This window comes from Salvelinus fontinalis, chromosome 5 (genome assembly GCF_029448725.1).
Source record: "Salvelinus fontinalis isolate EN_2023a chromosome 5, ASM2944872v1, whole genome shotgun sequence".
Classification (NCBI taxonomy): domain Eukaryota; kingdom Metazoa; phylum Chordata; class Actinopteri; order Salmoniformes; family Salmonidae; genus Salvelinus; species Salvelinus fontinalis.
Window position 1 is genome coordinate 46,910,246 of NC_074669.1, and position 19,891 is coordinate 46,930,136.

The following is a 19,891-nucleotide window of genomic DNA, read 5'->3' on the forward strand; positions in this document are numbered from 1 at the left end:
CTGACAAAATGTCTCTCATTTCTCCACCACTAATGAGATGGGTGTGCGTGTTCAACGTCAAGGGGCGTGGTGCTTTCACATCGAACCTGGATTGATAATTGGTTTTAATGCAGACGAGAGCACTGAATCCAGCTTCACACAAATATGAGCTGGCGAAGGGTAGCCTACCTGAGTTTTATGGTGCTTTCAAGACAACTGGGAACTCAGAGCAGGACGTCAGTGATCTTTAGGTCGGAAAGTCAGAGCACTTGAAAGAGACACGAATTCCCGAGTTGGATGACCGTTCAAATCTATTTTTCCCCAGTCGGTGCGGATTTCTTTCCGAGTTCCCAGTTGTCTTGAACGCGGCATTAATGCTCAGAGGGAGACGGCAGGGTATTCCCTTTGAGTCAGGAACCAAAACCCCTCCTTAGTGACCCGTGAATGCGTTGTCTGCAGCACTCGGTCACATGACAGCTCGATCAGATGTTCGATTTCACTAACCAGCATGTTAACTGAGCCAGGATCACAGTCAAACGGATTAGGATGTACGTCCATCCCAAAGTGCTCTTCCAAGCGTTGGAGGTGAGCAATCATCACTCGTGTGGGACACTTACTCATGCTGTTTTCTGTTATTTTATTTTCATTACACAGGAAGTCAACCAAGTCTGTTTCTTTTACATCCATTGTGAATGACAACAGTTCCTCTCTCAATGCGAAAAATCTTTCCAACTCTCTCCCTCGATAACCACCAAGCCTTGGTGTGAAATAGAACATTGTCATGCTCTGATCCCATATCTCCACAGTCTTGCGAACAGGCGTGCGTGCATTGAATGTGGTTTGACGTATTTCACAATCAAAGTTATCTGCTGCAGTACATCGGAGTTCTGTCCTCAGCTCTTTTTCCACCAGCTGCTATCTGTGTATCACACAATGCGTCCATATGGCAGAGGGAGACACATTCATAACTAGAGTGCAGAGGCCTGCCCCCTGTTCCCTGATAGATGGAGCCCCATCTGTGCACCATTCGATCCCATTTGGAATCTGTTTTTCGTCAATATAGCCACACAGCACACTGAACTTGCAGTTTCATTGCTTGGGAATTGTGAGACAGAAAAATATGTCCTTGTGTATAGCAAACAAAAGTCAATGCATGGGCATGTCAGCCCTCACAGCTAAAGTTCATTTGGAGAGCATAAGCTGGGTAGTTTGAGTCCTTTAGTCAGTTTCCTCTTGATTGCTAGCAATAACACTGTTAAATGAAGAATTCATGCTATCTGACAAAGGTATTGATGTGAGTTTCTGTGGCTCCCCACACATTGTTTTTACTATATTAATAGCGGACGGTATGTCAGTCTCTGCAATAGTATGTGGTTTCATAGCGTGCCTAGCCATTCACGGTGGGAATAATTGAAGTGCAACGGTCAAGTGCTGCCTTTTCCTATGATCTAAGGGCCCTCTAGTTTAATTTGATCTTTTACAATCAAATCATTTTCATTTCAATTTTTAAGATGAAGCACATTACAATAATTTTGAGATACAAAGACGATACGATAATATATATCTACATATCTTTTAAATTCTGGATTTGATCAATTCTCCCACGACACCATTTTCATATCAGGCGACACACAGTTTGGGAACCGCTGGGTTACACACTCTTTAACGCAGACACAAACAGAGGCACTCAGAGGGGGAAAACATACAATACACACACACACAGACGCGTACCATCTCCTCTCTGATGGAGTAGTCTGCTGTCTCCAGGTAGCTGAGCATCTCGGCAACAATCTGCTTGGCGTTGCTACGGTCACACATGGCGTAGAGCAGGTCAGCAGCCCTCTGGCGAACACTCACATCCCTTTCAGTCTGAAGAGAAAAAGGTATAAAATGTGTTACGAACAAAGTACTTAAAACAAAGTGTTAATCAAAAAAGCAGTGTCTCATCTGAACAGTGTGTGTGTAGCGTGTGTTTGACAGAGACGGACCTTGAGTGCGTTGATGACGGTCTCGATGTGCGTCTTGACGGCCTCATGGGAGAACTCCGAGCTGGCCAGGGTACACATGCTCTCCAGAGCCAGGTAGCGCAGATTGGTCTCTCTGTGCTGCAGGAACTGACCTAGCTGGTTACAGGCACGCACCAGCAGGTTGGGCTCACTGGAGAGGGGGAGGTAGGAGGGAGGAAAAAAATATGAGTAAGCCACACCATAATTGCCATTCTTTAGGTTTAAGATGAGAAAGAAAAAGACAGAGAGAGAGTAGAAAGATGAATATACTCTGTGTGTGTGTGTGTGTGTGTGTGTGTGTGTGTGTGTGTGTGTGTGTGTGTGTGTGTGTGTGTGTGTGTGTGTGTGTGTGTGTGAAAAAGCATTCTACATTTTGCTGTATTACAGGATTGATAAAATATGTTTCTCTCTGACCAATCTACTAACAATACCCCAAGAAATACAGTATTCAATAAAGTATTCAATACATGTTATTATCACCTTTGGCATCTGTTAGTTTTTCTGGCTAAGTCTAAGAGCTTTGCACACCTGGATTGTACAGAATTTGCACATTATTCTTTTTAAAGCTCTGTCAAGTTGGTTGTTGACCACTGCTTGAAAGCCATTTTCAAGTCTTGCCATACATTTTCAAGCAGATTAAAGGAAAAACTGAAACAAGGCAACTCAGGAACATTCAATGTCGTTTTGGTAAGCAACCCCAGTATATATTTAGCCTTGTGTTTTAGGTTATTGTCCTGCTGAAAGGTGAATTTGTCTCCCAGTGTCTGTTGGAAAACTGAACCAGGTTTTCGCCTGTGCTAAGCTCTATTCCATTTAGTTTTATCCCCCCCCCAAAACTCCTAGTCATTACCAATGACAAGCATACCCATAACATGATGCAGCCACCACCATGCTTGAAAATATGAAGAACAGTACTCAGTAACGTGTTGTGTTTGCCCCAAAAATAACGCTTTGTATTCAGGATATAAAGTTAATTTCTTTGCTACATGTTTTTGAAGTTTTACTTTAGTGCCTTATTCCAAAACATGCAATTTTTGCAATATTGTTTTATTCTGTACAGGCATCCTTTTCACTCTGTCAATTGGGTTAATAATTGACAGAGTGAGTCAACAGAGTTAGTTCATGCAACTTATTATGTGACTTGTTAAGCACATTTTTACTCCTGAACTTATTTAGGCTTGCCATAACAAAGGGGTTAAATACTTATTGACTCAAGACATTTCATATTGTATTAATTTGTAAAAATGTGTAAAAACATAATTCCACTGGTATTATGAGGAATTGTGTGTAGGCCAGTGACACAATATCTACATTTAATCAATTTTATATTCAGGATGTAACAACAAAATGTGGAAAAAGTCCAGGGCTGTGAATCCTTTCTGAATGCAATGTATATATACACCGAATGTACACAACTTTAGGAACACATTCCTAATATTGCGTTGCACCCCTTATTGCCCTCAGAACAGACTCGATTCGTTGGGGCATGGACTCTACAAGTATAGTATAGAGTATACAAAACATTAGAAACACCTGCTCTTTCCATGACAGACACTGATCAGGTGAAAGCTACGCTCCTTTGATGTCACCTGTTAATTTACATTGATTTGAAATCAATTTAAGGGAAGTAGACAGGTTAAAGAAGGATTATTAAGCCTTGAGACAATTCAGACATGGATTGTGTGCCATTTGGAGGGTGAATGGGCAACTGGGTATGGTAGTAGGTGCCTCCCGAGTGGCACAGTGGTCTAAGGTACTGCATGGCAGTGTTAGCTGTGCCACTAGAGATTCTGGGTTCGAGTCCAGGCGCCGTCTCAGCCGACCTCGACCGGGAGACCCATGGGGTGGCGCACAATTGGCCAAGCCTCGTCCGGGTTAGGGGAGGGTTTGGCCGGCAGGGATGTCCATGTCCCATCGCGCACAAGCGACTACTGTGGTGGGCCGGGCGTAGTGCACGCTGACACAGTCGCCAGGTGCACGGTGCGGCTGGCTTCCGGGTTAAGTGGGCATTATGTCAAGAAGCAGTGTGGCTTGTTTGGGTTGTGTTTCTGAGGACGCACGGCTCTCACTCAAGTGCGTACGAGAGTTGCAGCGATGAGACAAGACTAACTATGAATTGGATACCACGAAATTGGGGAGAAAAAGGGGTAAAAGTAACCAAAAAAATAATAATAAACTGCCACGCTGCTGGGTTTTTCACGCTCATGTCCCACACCTAAAGGACAACCAGCCAACTTGACACAACTGTGGGAAGCGTTGGAGTCAACATGGTCCAGCATCCCTGTGGAATGCTTTCGACACCTTGTAGAGTCCATGCCTTAAAGAATTGAGGCTTCCTAATATTGAGTTGCACTCAGAACAGCTGATCCAAATGTTTGGTATACTCAGTGTTTATATGCACATACTGAACAAAAATATAAATACAACATGTAAAGTATTGGTCCATGTTTCATGAGCTGAAAGATCCCAGACATTTTCCATATGCACTAAAAGCTTATTTCTCTCAAAAGTTGTACACAAATGTGTTTACATCCCTGTTAATGAGCATTTCTACTTTGACAAGATAATCCATCCACCTGACTGGTGTGGCATATCAAGAAGCTGATTAAACAGCATGATCATTACACAGGTGCATCTTGTGCTGGGGAGACTAAAAGGCCCCCTAAAATGTGCAGCTTTGTCACACAATAATGCCACAGATGTCTGAAGTTGAGGGAGCGTGCAATCGGCATGCTGACTGCAGGAATATCCACAAGAGCTGTTGCCAGAGAATTTAATGTACATTTCTCTACCATAAGCCGACTCCGTCATTTTAGACAATTCAACCGGCCTCACAATCGCAGACCACGTGTAACCACGTCGAGTGGGCGAAATGTTTACTGATGTAAACTTTGTGAACAGAGTGCCCCATGATGGCGGTGGGGTTATGGTATGGGCAGGCATAAGCTACAGACAATGAACACAATTGCATTTTATCGGTGGCAATTTGAATACACAGAGATACCATGACAAGTACCTGAGGCCCATTGTCGTGCCATTCATCCGCTGCCATCACCTCTTTTTTCAGCATGATAATGCACGGCCCGATGTTGCAAGGTTCTGTACACAATATTTGGAAGCTGAAAATGTCCCAGTTCTGCCATGGCCTGCATACTCAGACATGTCACCCATTGAGCATATTTGGGATGCTCTGGATAAACGCGCCAATATACAACAACTTCGCACAGTCATTGAAGAGGAGTGGGACAACATTCCACAAGCGACAATCAACAGCCTGATCAACTCTACACGAAGGAGATAAGTCGCGCTGCATGAGGCAAATGGTGGTCACACCCAATAGGGACTGGTTTTCTGATCCCCACCCTTTCCTTTTTTGTTTTTAAAGGTATCCGTGACCAACAGATGCATATCTGTATTCCCAGTCATGTGAAATCCATAGATTAGGGCCTAATGAATTGATTTAAATTTTCAAATTTCCTTACATGAACATTAACTCATTAAAATCTTTGAAATTGTTGCATGTTGCGTTTAAATTTTTGTTTAGTGTATATGAGAGAGAGAAATATACAGAGATACTGAAAAAGGGAGAGAAAAAGACAGAGCGGGAAGAAGAAAGACAGACAGCCTCCTCACCTGTCGTAGTGGATGATGAGTGAGATAGCCTCGAACAGGATGGCGTTCTTGGCGTTGGAGTGCTGCACCTTTTTGGACTTGGGTGGTTCCTGGGCCTTGTTCAGGATGGTCTCCAGACACTCCACCAGGCGGCCCTTCACGGCGCCATCCTCTGGCGGCGGGTAGCACTGCAACAGGCGCAGCAGTTTACAGGACAGCCACGGGGCTGGGACAAAGTAGTAGGTGTAGTCCTGCAGGTCAGTGGAGGCTGACGACACAATCTGGAGGAGAAAGGGAGGAGATGGGTTGAAATCCAGGTGTTAGAGACAGTGAGGCAAAGGGAGGATGGATCGCTGGACTGACATACATGATTTTATAGGTATGCATGCACACGTGGGCAGACACACACACACACACACAAACACACAAACACACACCCTGCTCAGACGAGAAACAGCCAGGGACACACAGGTTTTGAACTCATCTGGGTTCTTCGAGCTGAGACAGGTGATGAGGGAGATGGCTGCCGTGACAACACCCTGCGAGAGACAGACACAAGCTCATCATCAGAAACAACAGTAACACCTAAAAGGCATAAACCTCAACCTTACAGTCTCAATGAAGTCAGTAGTTACGTTCCAATATCCATACCAGCATACCACTTAAAATACATATCCAATGCATTGCTTCATACTAAGAAAGCACCCTTAGAGGGGATGTCAGCAAACGGATGCATAGGGTTTTCAGGGGAAATGGAAAAGAGCCTGTAACGCAACTCCCGCTTTTGGACATTAACAAGGCGACACTCCATCTTATCTCCTCCACATTTTCTGGATTGTTTGAACAGTGCAGAAGAACCTCCCCTGACATAAACAATTTTCTCATCAAGACCAGTATCTGAGGCATCTATTTTCAGGCATTTATGCCTGCTACGTTAGGTTACTCTGGCTGCATTTAGACAGGAAGCCCAATTCTTATTTTTTCAGTAAATGTTCTTTTGACCAATCAGATCAGCTCTGTAAAAGATCTGATGTGATTGGTAAAAAAAATGTTATTAGTGGGGGGGGGGGGAATCTGAATTGGGCTGCCTGTGTGTATATTGTAACAGAGCTATTTAGCTAGCACACCTATTGGCCTGGAAGAGAAATGCACTAGCACACCTGATTCAACCTGATAAATCAGGGGTGTATTCCTTAGTGTAGCAAACCGCTTTGCAATGGAAAACGTTTTGAAATGAAAACAAATGTTTCTAATTAGAAAATTAAATTTAATCGCTCCCCGTCTTCATTGTTTGCTTCCTAGTGAATACACCCCAGGTGTGCTAGTGTTGGCCTGGAGCAGAAATGTATGGCCTGTCTCTCACCATGTGCTGGTCGTTGAGGAGGTGCACCACCCGGGAGGTCCACTCCCCCATCAGAACCAGGTCTGGGGAGGCCTTGTACAGACGCAGAAGACACAGGGCAGCAGACTGCTTCACACTGTCCATGGTGTCCCTGGCAATCACATCACAAACAACACAATGCTCACTATAAAGTACTACCAGTCTCCAACATCTCTGGTCCTGGAAAGATATTGTTGGTACTGCAGATTTTGTCTAATCATGCCGTTATAGCATATTAATACAAAGAAAATCATGTCCTCTCCGTGTCCTCAGTCCCCCTCCCCCATTTGCTTCTCCGGTCTCCTCACCCTCCCTTCCACTACCCCCCTCTCCTTATCCCCTTCTCCATCCCCTCCATTCTTACCCAGCCACCAGAATGCGGGGTATCTCTCCAGCGAAGGCCTCGGCCATCTCGCGGCTGCCCACGTTGGCGATGCAGTGCAGGGCCAGGCACATGAAGGTGGGGTTGCGGCTAGACAGGTCGTTCTTGATGGCGTTGTTGATGAGGCGGATCAACTCGCTGTTGCTGTTTACCAGCACCGAGATGAACAGGTAGCCCTGGGAGGGGAGCGAGAGAGGGAAGAGAGAGATCAGTCAATCGTATTTTATTTGTATAGCCTTTTTACAACAACATTTGACACAAAGTGGTTCACATTAACCCGACAAGCAGCAGCACAGTGGCAAGTAAAAATGTGTTAATACCTAAAAGGAAAAAGCCTTGAGAGGAACCAGTAGAGTGATGGCAGGACGCCTTGTGCAGGGTTCATAACCTCCCTGCTGTTCGTCTGTGTCCTAAATGGCACCCTATACCCTTTCGGGTCCTGGTCAAAAGTAGTACACTTTATAGGGACACATTTGAGACACACTTTCATGTGGCTGAGACTCAGAGAGACGGAGTAGGCCATCATTACGATGCAGTCTCACCACCTGAACCGTGGCTGCCTGCCACTTCCTCTCACATCCTATTCCTTCCATAACACACTCATTCCCTTATACAGTGTATTCGGAATGTATTCAGACCGCTTTACTTTTTCCACACTTTGTTACGTTACAGCCCTATTCTAAAATGGATTAAAAAAAAGAAATCCTCAGCAATCTACACACAATACCCATAATGACAAAGTGAAAAACAGTTTGTTTCCTTTTCACTCTCCTGGATGCAGGTGTAGATGTGTCAAAGTCTACCATACGTAGAAGACTACACCAGCAGGACTACAGAGGGTACACTACAAGACGCAAACCACTGATAAGCCTGAAGAACAGAAAGGCGAGATTACAGTTTGCTAAATAGCACCTAAAAAAGAGGCCCAAGAGTTCTGGAAAAAAAGTATTGTGGACAGATGAGACAAATATTAACATGTACCAGAGTGATGGAAGGAGGAAAGTGGAGGAAAAAAAAGACATGCCCATGATCCAAAGCATACCACCTCAACTGTGAAACATGATGGGGGGGGGTGTTATGGCTTGGGCCTGTATGGCTGCCAGTGGAGCAGGCTCACTTGTCTTCATCGATGATGTGACTGCAGACAGAAGTAGAACAATGAATTCTGAAGTCTAGAGAAATATTTTGTCTGCTCAGATAAAACCAAATGCCTCCAAACTCATTGGACGGCACTTCATCATGCAACAAGACAATGACCCTAAACAAACTGCTTGAGCAACGAAGGGGTTTTTGATGGCCAAAAAGTGGAAAATCCTTGACTGGCCGAGTCAATCACCGGATCTGAATCCAATTGAACATGCATTTTACATGCTGAAGAGGATATTGAAGGCAATAAGTCCCCGAAACAAGGAGGAACTGAAGATGGCTGCATTACAGGCCTGGCAGAGCATCACCAGGGAAGATACCCAGCGTCTGGTGATGTCGATGCATCGCAGACTTCAAGCAGTCATTGCATGCAAAGGATATGCGACCAAATATTAACAATGATTACTTTTTTCTACATTATGGTAAACTGTCCAGTATTTTTATATGCCCAAAAATGTGGGGGGGACTATGTACAAAAGCTTCTATAATTTCTAAACGGTTCATCCGATATGTATGAAAATACCCTCAAATTAAAGCCGACAGTCTGCACTTCACCCTCATTGTCATTGTATCCTTTCAAACTCAAGTGCTAGAGTACAGAACCAAAATAACGAAAAAATGTTCACTGTCCAATGAATTATGGTGCTCACTGTATGTATTCACCCACTTTGCTATGATCTCAAGGCGGTGAATACTTTCACAAGCTACATGACTATTTGCATTGTGCCCCCCAAACCCTCTTTTACACTGCTGCTACTCTCTGTTTATCATATGTGCATAGTCACTTTAACCATACCTACGTGTACATACTATCTCAACTAACCCGACTAACCGGTGCCTGTATATAGCCTCGCTACTGGGTGTCTGCGGAAAGCTGAGTATCTTGGCTATTGATCGGTGCCTTGATCGGTGAACCACCTCTTCCTTCACGTCATTTCCGGTCACAACTTGTAGACTTGTTTACGTGCTGCTGTGCGTTTTGTTGCTAACCTTACTTTGCTACCTGACAACTTTACGTATTTTAATTTTTAATTACCGTTTATAATTTTTTGTTTTTCCCTCGCTCTACTTTTTTCCCATTCAACTTTTTCACTCCGGACGCTTTATCTGGACGTGGTACGTCAGGACCTCCACCCGCCGAAGCTAAGTAGTAACATTAACACGATTCCTTCTAATTGCAGTCGCTGTACTCATAATATACAGGAGAACGATCGCCTTACGGCAAAGATAGCTGTGCTGCAAGCCCAGCTTCAGACGCAATCGTTAGGCAAGGGTGTAGGAAAGTGTAGGAAAGGATGAAACAGTATCTGCGCCACCAGCAAGTACAGACAGTGGTATAAATCCCTTCGTCCAGTCCCCGCAGCCGGACAACTTTCTCATGGTTTCTGGAGGGAAATGCTGTAGGAATGCTCAACCGGTGTACCTCATTCAGCCGACAGAAACTTTCAACCGGTTTTCCCCATTAAGCAGCGAGTCGGAGTCAGAGGCCGAGACTTCTCTGGTCTCTACTCCTCCCGTTACGGGGTCTGAAACGCCAAAGCCTCCCACCATTAGTTCTGAGAAATTGAAAACCCTAGTCATTGGCGACTCCATTACCCGCAGTATTGGACTTAAAACGAATCATGCAGCGATCATACACTGTTTACCAGGTGGCAGGGCTACCGACGTTAAGACTGATCTGAAGATGGTGCTGGCTAAAGCCAAAACTGGCGAGTGTAGAGATATTGTTATCCACGTCGGCACCAACAATGTTAGGGTGAAACAGTCAAAGGTCACCAAGCACAACATATCTTCAGCGTGTAAATCAGCTAGAAAGATGTGTCGGCATCGAGTAATTGTCTCTGGCCCCCTCCCAGTTAGGGGGAGTGATGAGCTCTACAGTAGAGTCTCACAACTCAATCGCTGGTTGAAAACTGTTTTCTGCCCCTCCCAAAAGATAGAATTTGTAGATAATTGGCCCTCTTTCTGGGACGCAACCACAAACAGGACCAAGCCTGGCCTGTTGAGGAATGACAGACTCCATCCTAGCTGGAGGGGTGCTCTCATCTACGAACATAGACAGGGCTCTAACTCCCCTAGCTCCACAATGAGATAGGGTGCAGGCCAGGCTGTTAGCCAGCCTGCCAGCTTAGTGGAGTCTGCCACTAGCACAGTCAGTGTAGTCAGCTCAGCTATCCCCATTGAGACAGTGTCTGTGCCTCGACCTAGGTTGGGCAAAACTAAACATGGCGGTGTTCGCCTTAGCAATCTCACTGGAATAAAGACCTCCTCCATTCCTGCCATTATTGAAAGAGATTGTGATACCTCGCATCTCAAAATAGGGCTACTTAATGTTAGATGCCTCACTTCCAAGGCAGTTATAGTCAATGAACTAATCACTGATCATAATCTTTATGTGATTGGCCTGACTGAAACATGGCTTAAGCCTGATGAATTTACTGTTTTAAATGAGGCCTCACCGCCTGTTTACACTAGTGACCATATCCCCCGTGCATCCCGCAAAGGTGGAGGTGTTGCTAACATTTATGATAGCAAATTTCAATTTACAAAAAATGTACGTTTTCGTCTTTTGAGCTTCTAGTCATGAAATTTATGCAGCCTACTCAATCACTTTTTATAGCTACTGTTTACAGGCCTCCTGGGCCATATACAGCGTTCCTCACTGAGTTCCCATCGGACCTTGTAGTCATGGCAGACAATATTCACATTTTTGGTGACTATAATATTCACATGGAAAAGTAAACAGACCAACTCCAAAAGGATCCAAAAGGCTTTCGGAGCCACCATCAACTCAGTCTCTCCGGACGTACTCCCTGCCACAGTCATACTCTGGAACTAGTTATGTCCCGTGGAATAAATGTTGTGGATCTTAATCTTTTTTCTCATAATCCTGGACTATCGGACCACCATCTTATTACGTTTGCGATCGCAACAAATCATCTGCTCAGACTCCAACCAAGGATCATCAAAAGTCGTGCTATAAATTCTCAGACAACCCAAAGATTCCTAGATGCCCTTCCATACTCCCTCCGCCTACCCAAGGACATCAGAGTACAAAAATCAGTTAACCACCTAACTGAGGAACTCAATTTAACCTTGCGCAATACCCTAGATGCAGTCGCACCCCTAAAAACCAAAAACATTGGTCATAAGAAACTAGCTCCCTGGTATACAGAAAAATAACCCAAGCTCTGAAGATAGCTTCCAGAAAATTAGAACGAAAATGGCGCCACATCAAACTGGAAGTCTTCTGACTAGCTTGGAAAGACCGACCTAGGATCAAGAGAGACATTCAAGTATTTTAGTACTTATATCTCTTGACACAATTATGAAAATAATCATGGCCTCTTAACCTTCAAGCTGCATACTGGACCCTATTCCAACTAAACTACTGAAAGAGCTACTTCCTGTGCTTGGCCCTCCCATGTTGAACATAATAAAAGGCTCTCTATCCACCGGATGTGTACCAAACTCACTAAAAGTTGCAGTAATAAAGCATCTTGAAAAAGCCAAACCATGACCCAGAAAATACACTGCTCAAAAAAATAAAGGGAACACTTAAACAACACAATGTAACTCCAAGTCAATCACACTTCTGTGAAATCAAACTGTCCACTTAGAAGCAACACTGATTGACAATAAATTTCACATGCTGTTGTGCAAATGGAATAGACAAAAGGTGGAAATTATAGGCAATTAGCAAGACACCCCCAATAAAGGAGTGGTTCTGCAGGTGGTGACCACAGACCACTTCCTATGCTTCCTAGCTGATGTTTTGGTCACTTTTGAATGCTGGCGGTGCTTTCACTCTAGTGGTAGCATGAGACGGAGTCTACAACCCACACAAGTGGCTCAGGTAGTGCAGCTCATCCAGGATGGCACATCAATGCGAGCTGTGGCAAGAAGGTTTGCTGTGTCTATCAGCGTAGTGTCCAGAGCATGGAGGCGCTACCAGGAGACAGGCCTGTACATCAGGAGACGTGGAGGAGGCCGTAGGAGGGCAACAACCCAGCAGCAGGACCGCTACCTCCGCCTTTGTGCAAGGAGCAGCAGGTGGAGCACTGCCAGAGCCCTGCAAAATGACCTCCAGCAGGCCACAAATGTGCATGTGTCTGCTCAAACGGTCAGAAACAGACTCCATGAGGGTGGTATGAGGGCCCGACGTCCACAGGTGGGGGTTGTGCTTACAGCCCAACACGTGCAGGACGTTTGGCATTTGCCAGAGAACACCAAGATTGGCAAATTCTCCACTGGCGCCCTGTGCTCTTCACAGATGAAAGCAGGTTCACACTGAGCACGTGACAAACGTGACAGAGTCTGGAGACGCCGTGGAGAACGTTCTGCTGCCTGCAACATCCTCCAGCATGACCGATTTGGCGGTAGGTCAGTCATGGTGTGGGGTGGCATTTCTTTGGGGACCGCACAGCCCTCCATGTGCTCGCCAGAGGTAGCCTGACTGCCATTAGGTACCGAGATGAGATCCTCAGACCCCTTATGAGACCATATGCTGGTGCGGTTGGCCCTGGGTTCCTCCTAATGCAAGACAATGCTAGACCTCATGTGGCTGGAGTGTGTCGGCAGTTCCTGCAAGAGGAAGGCATTGATCCTATGGACTGGCCCGCCCATTCCCCAGACCTGAATCCAATTGAGCACATCTGGGACATCATGTCTCGCTCCATCCACCAACTCCACGTTGCACCACAGACTGTCCAGGAGTTGGCGGATGCTTTAGTCCAGGTCTGGGAGGAGATCCCTCAGGAGACCATCCGCCACCTCATCAGGAGCATGCCCAAGCGTTGTAGGGAGGTCATACAGGCACGTGGAGGCCACACACACTACTGAGCCTCATTTTGACTTGTTTTAAGGACATTACATAAAAGTTGGATCAGCCTGTAGTGTGTTTTTCCACTTTAATTTTGAGTGTGACTCCAAATCCAGACCTCCATGGGTTGATAAATTTGATGTGTTGATAATTGATAATGCATAATGATGATAATGCATTGATAATTTTTTTGTGATTTTGTTGTCAGCACATTCAGCTATGTAAAGAAAAAAGTATTTAATAAGAATATTTCATTCATTCAGATCTAGGATGTTTTATTTTAGTGTTCCCTTTATTGTTTTGAGCAGTGCATATATATATATATATATATATATATATATATATATATATATATATATATTTGCTACTGCTCAACTAAAAACAAGTATCGGTTGACAAACAAGCCTATCAACCAAACAATCGACAAGTCGACTAATTGGGGTCATCCCTAAAACGTTCACACCCCTAATTTGGGACGTAACTATTGTTTTGTCTTCAGGTGCATTGGAGAGTTCCTCCACCAAATGCTGAAGAGGCATGATATAATCATGTCAATTCTATCCCCCTGAACCTGGGTTGTGCTAGCGTGAATAGATGACATGATTTCTTACTGTAAACAGAGGCAAGTCTTCACAGTATTTTTCTATGTGAACGTTCCACAATGTTGTACCCTACTGAATGTGCAATGTGGCTTTGTAAAAATACGATGAAACCACTGATCTGACATGGCAAAAGTGAATGTGTGGTTTCCACAACATTATCAAGGAAGGGAGGAAGGAGGATGCATTTTCAAAGTATTCAAACCAGACCAAAGGCTACCATTGTGAAAGAGTTTGCACTGAAACAGGTCCTGTCAGGTCAACCTTAAACCTAAATATTTTTATATACACATTTAAGACTACTTATAAGACTTTTAAAGTCTTTGCTCTGGCAATTGAATGTTCCAGTCAGAATATTTGAACACAAAAGCAGAGCTTGACGTTCAAATGAATGACACTAAGTTCAATGATCTGTTGTACTGCAAATAGAGACAGACAAGACTAGGACCCCAGAATGGGTTTAGTAAATGCAGTGTATGTTTAGTATCAACATTGAAAGAACAGTTTAAGAGAAAGAGAAAAATAAAAACAGTGGCAGGTAACCAGTACAAACAACTGACAAAAAACTGAGACTGGGATGCCATGATACAGACAGACATAGACAATGAGAAATGGAGTGCCACAAACTGAAAATATACAGACAACCAAACACAGACAGACATAGCACACACACATTTTTCATTCATACAAGTTCGGTGCTCTCTCACATACACACTTCACTTACGATCTGTTTCTCTGTGTACTTGTTTGAGCTGAGCAGGTTGACAGCCTCCATGTGTCCAAAGTCAATGTCATGTCCGAGCAGGAAGATGAAGAGCAGCTTGCAGACATACTTCTTCTTACTATAGCCGTCCAGTGCCTTATCCCCCTTGAATTTGGAGCGGATGTTGGCCAGCTCCTTATTGATCCGCTTGATCTCTGCCTCCTTGCTCTTACCTGGGGAAGAAGTGCAGCCATTTTAGCTTGGATTCAAATTTTAATACTTTATTGCCATACCAGCCAAAGACGGAATTAGGAATTAGATTTAATGCAGCTCATGAAAAAAGGGACAAAAAGATACACATATACATACCAGGGATCAACATTCAGGTAAATTTATTTACTGTCAAATGAGGAAAGAAACTTATCACACAAGTCAGAGTAATACTAAATCTTGAATCACTTAATAAGGGAGCAGGTCAACACAACGCACACATATAAAGTGAATTGATTGAGTGCTCTACGATAATGATGGCTGGTCAACGAATCACCCTCAGATGATTCGTTGAGAGCCCTGAGACAAAAAGTACAAAGGTACTTTATAGCCAAGATACACCCCTTTCAACCTACATGACAAACAACAGGTGTACAGAATGGGTCACAAGGTAAAAATTTGTATGAAAGACACTTATATTTCACAGCAGACAGTATCTGCTGTAAAAACAGTTATCTTTGTGTAGAGGCCAGGGTCTGGCCCTGGGGTCATGTCTCCCTGGTACCATATAGAACAGAAACATTAACTCATGCTCTGGAATGCGGTCTCTTTAGGTTTTATCACCCAAAAGACACCCCATTTAGTCGAGTGGTTGATTGTTTGGTCGATAGGCTGTTGGTCGACAGAGATTTCTTTAGTTGAGCAGGTGCAAATTGTTAGATATTTTTTAATTGGGCAAAAAAAATATCTCGGTATGATTTGCGCCTGTCTCTGTGGACTAATCCATTGCTGAGGCCACGGGGATGGCAGTCACTCGAAGACATGTGATACTGAAATTGTATATGGTTATTAAGCAAAAATAATCGTGCAACACTAATCAATCTAATATTATTTTATAACAAATGCGCCTTGTCCCGCTGTTGGATACGGTTGCCGTTTGTGGTTCTGCAACATAATCTTCAGTATACCGTAGAATTGCTGCCTTTCCTTATGTTGCTAGGTGCATAATAATCGAAGTTAACCATCATATTAGGATTGAGAACAATGCGGCGGAGACAGCAGTAGCAGAGACGAGGAAACAGACCTTGCCTTAGCTTAATTGTCTAAGAAAACTCAGGAGATAGGAAACAAATTGAAATTAGGTCTATAAATAATAGCCTAACTGTTAAATGTGCCTGGCTTTATAAATCATCCATATACATTGTATTCGGAAAGTATTCAGACAACTTCCCTTTTCCCAGATTGTGTTACGTTACAGTCTTAATCTAAAATGGATAAAACCTTTTTTCCTCATTAATCTACAATACCCCCTAATGACAAAGTGAAAACAGTTTAGAAATGTTTGCAAATGTATTACAAAATAAAAACAGAAATACCTTTTTTTAAACGTAAGTATTCAGGCCCTTTGCTATGCTACTCTAAATTGAGCTCAGGTGCATTCTGTTTCCATTTGTCATCCTTCAGATGTTTCTACAACTTGATTGGAGTCCACCTGTGGTAAATTCAATTGATTGGACATGATTTGGAAAGGCAAACACCCGTCTATATAAAAAGGTCCCACAGTTGACAGTGCATATCAGAGCAAAAACCAAGCCATGAGGTCGAAGGATATCCCTGAAAGAGCTCAGAGACAGGATTGTGTCAAGTTTTGGTACCCTTCCCATCTGGGGAAGGGAACCAAAACATTTCTGCATTATTGATGGACACAGTGACCTTCGTCATTCTTTAATGGAAAAAGTTTGGAACCACAAAGACTCTTCCTAGAGCTGCCCAACCGACCAAACTGAGTAATCGGGGAAGAAGGATCTTGGTCAAGGTGGTGACCAAGAACCCGATGGTGACTGACAGAGCTCCAGAGTTCCTCTGTGGAGATGGAAGAACCATCCAGAAGAACAACCATAGCTGCAGCACTCCACCAATCAGGCCTTTTATTGTAGAGTGGCCAGGCGGAAGCAACTCGTTAGTAAAAGGAACGACAGCCCGCTTGGCACCCACCCAAAAGACTCTCAGACCATGAGAGACAAGATTCTCTGGTCTGAAGAAACCAAGATTGAACTCTTTGGCCTGAATGCCAAGCGTGACATCTGGTGGAAACCTGGCACCATCCCTACAGTGAAAATCACAGCCAAGACAACACAGGAGTGGTTTCTGGACAAGTCTCAATGACCTTGAGTGGCCCAGCCAGAGCCCGGACTTGAACCCGATCGAAGATCTCTGGAAACACCTGAAAATAGCTGTGCAGTGACGCTCCACATCCAACCTGACAGAGCTTGAGAGGAACTGCAGCAAAGAATGGAAATACTGTCACACCCTGATCTGTGTCACCTGTCTTTGTGCTTGTCTCCACCCCCTCCATGTGTCACCCATCTTCCCCATTATCCCCAGTGTATTTATACCTCTATTTTCTCTTTGTCTGTTGCCAGTTCGTTTTCCCATGCTCCCGTCTTTCTCTAGTTCCTGTTATCCCAGTTTTGACCATTCTGCCTGCCCTGAATCTGCCTGCCGTTCTGTACCTTTCGGACTCTCCATTGGATTACTGACCTCTGCCTGCCCTTGACCTGTCGTTTGCCTGCCCCCGTTTTGTAATAATCTTTGATTACTTCGAAACTGTCTGCATCTGGGTCTTCTCCTGAGCCTTGACAGTACGAACTGGACATGACTGACCCAGCAGACTCGGACCTGCTCCGCAATTCTCTCCTCCCAAGGAGCCACCCTTGGAAGGCACAAGGAGTTCCAGACCTTGGCCAAATGCCATAACCGCACGTTGAACACATTGCTGGAGCAATTCCGCAGGTTGTCTGTCAGGCAGCCTACCACAACGGTAACCTCTCAACCCCTAAATAACCTGGCTGTTAGCAGCATGGCCACCCCGGTTTCCCGAGAACCCCGCTTACCTCCCCTAGAACGCGTCGCTGGAGAGTCTGGAATCTGTCGGGCATTTCTCGCTCAGTGTTCTCATCAGAGCTGCAGCCCTCCTCCTTCCTATCGGAACGCTCGAAGATAGCGTACCTCATCACGCTGATGTCCGGGAGGGCTCTCGCCAGGGCTACGGCCGTGTGGGAACAATAGTCAGCTGTATGCTTCAGTCTGGAGGAGTTTGTGGCAGAAGTGAAGAAAGTTTTTGATTCTCCATTGTCCGGGAGAGAGGCTGCCGGAAGTCACTCCATCTTCGGCAAGACTCCCGTAGTGTGGGAGACTATGCAGTGTATTTCCGCACTTTGGCAGCTGAGAGTGCCTGGAACCCGGAATCGCTGTTTGACACGTTCCTGCACAGATTATCGGAGGAAGTGAAGGACGAGCTAGCAGCCCGGGAACTACCGACGGATCTCGACTAGCTCATTGCCTTGACCATCCGAATCAATAGGCGGCTACAGGAATATAGGAAGGAAAGGAGGTCCAATTCCGCCACGCCTCCGAGGCATCCCGGATGTCCCCGACATCTCCCTGGCAGAGAGTCTACCGGAGTTCCGAGTCTACCGGAGTTCCCCTGAGAGTCTCCGAAGTCTGCCGATTCACCTTTTCCCGAGCCAACGCAACTAGGCAGTGCTTGACTGTCCCCAGCCGATAAGTTTGTGCTTTACTGGCTAACTGATATTTACGGTCAATTTGAGCTGCGGACCAAGAATGTCACGTTGCCAGCCACAACAAAAGGCAAGGCAAGGAAGGAATGTGAATCGCTTCTCCGCTCCTCAGACTCTCCTCCATATCTCATAGAGGGAATAGGGCCATGTGGGGGAAAGAGAGAAGGGGTGAGTAGCCTAATGAGTAACTTGAAAGAAGTAGGGCCTAGCCTGTGTAACGTTCTTAGCCTAATTCTCCAACATTCACCCTATGTACTTATGAAGAATAAATAAATAAGCAACAAACTTGACAGTTTACTAACAGTATAACAGGAACAGTGACTAAATTGGGGAACAGTAAGGAAGGAGAGATCAAGGAGAACACAACGTTCCAGAGGGAGGAGAGGAAAAGCAATAATGTACAAATCATCAGAGGATGGATGGGAAGAGGACAAGAGTTGGAGGTGGGACAGAGGAGGGACAGGGCTGGGCGGGTGTGAATAAGGGTGAAATTCAAGATATTAGTGTGTGACTGTGTCCATTTCAAATAGAGGCCGTCCTTGCCATTTCAGTTTCGACGATGGACAAAGGTAAGGCGTGTGCTGTTGGAGTTATCCAACTTTTCGATCTGGACTACTATGATGTCATTTTGTGATCTCAGACAGCAGTCTATTCCAAATCAATCTTATGCTAACCCCACAACACCACTAGCAGTCTTGCAACCTCTTCAGGTCTTGTTTCTGTTGTTTATCATGTTTGAAAGAGGGGCAAGGTACCCTAAATGCCATGCGGTGGCCCCTTACGAAAAAATATTGCAGTCAGAGCACAGTAAACTGAAGTACAATGCATTTTTTTACTGCAATAATTTTGCAGTGTAGCTGCAGTATAACTGTGTCTAAAATACCACAGTCGACTGCTGTTACTGCACTTTTTTTGTAAGGGACAGCTTTACATGAAACAGGCTCCAAGCAAGACACTGTCTAGTATTCTTAAAGCCTGCATTTTCCCTTACAAAAAAAGATTGCAGGTTTGAAACTGCATTAAAAGTGCAGTAACTGCAGTCGACTGTGGTATTTCTATTGCAGTATAAAAATGTATTTTGGACGCAGTATTTGCAGCATACTGCACTCTGACTGCAATCTTTTTTTGTAAGGGTTAATGTGCACACGGTGTGTGTGTGTGTATTTTGAGTGATAAAGATTATTCTGCTCTATCATGACAGCGGTTATGAAAAATGGCAGTGTCATGCACAATATCTGTATAATGTATGGGCGTGTATGTGTGCGCTATGACAGACAATGCACTCAGCATAAACCAGGCCTCAAATTAGAAAAACTGAATTAGCAACATTTGTATATTATTTAAACTATTAACAAGACACTAACATAAACTAGGTAGGCGCAAACACATGATCGACTACTATGCTGCGAGTGGCGACCAATTCTAATCGACCCAGTAGTTCAACCGGCTGGTTTAGCTACTGTAACGTTA

The 19,891-nt window shown here is 44.5% G+C and overlaps 1 protein-coding gene across 6 annotated transcripts in view; it reads right to left on the reverse strand.

Annotated features, from left to right (window-relative positions):
* LOC129855713 (AP-2 complex subunit alpha-2-like) overlaps positions 1 to 19,891 on the reverse strand; it is a 72,361-nt gene that overhangs the window by 26,921 nt on the left and 25,549 nt on the right. For all 6 annotated transcript variants that reach the window (XM_055923658.1, XM_055923662.1, XM_055923660.1 and 3 more), the window contains exons 2-8: positions 14,652 to 14,863; positions 7,343 to 7,536; positions 6,961 to 7,090; positions 6,035 to 6,136; positions 5,619 to 5,878; positions 1,968 to 2,136; positions 1,711 to 1,848 (exon numbers count right to left, since the gene is read on the reverse strand). In XM_055923658.1, coding sequence (XP_055779633.1) covers positions 1,711 to 1,848; positions 1,968 to 2,136; positions 5,619 to 5,878; positions 6,035 to 6,136; positions 6,961 to 7,090; positions 7,343 to 7,536; positions 14,652 to 14,863 — 1,205 coding nt within the window. The remainder of the gene's footprint in view (positions 1 to 1,710; positions 1,849 to 1,967; positions 2,137 to 5,618; positions 5,879 to 6,034; positions 6,137 to 6,960; positions 7,091 to 7,342; positions 7,537 to 14,651; positions 14,864 to 19,891) is intronic.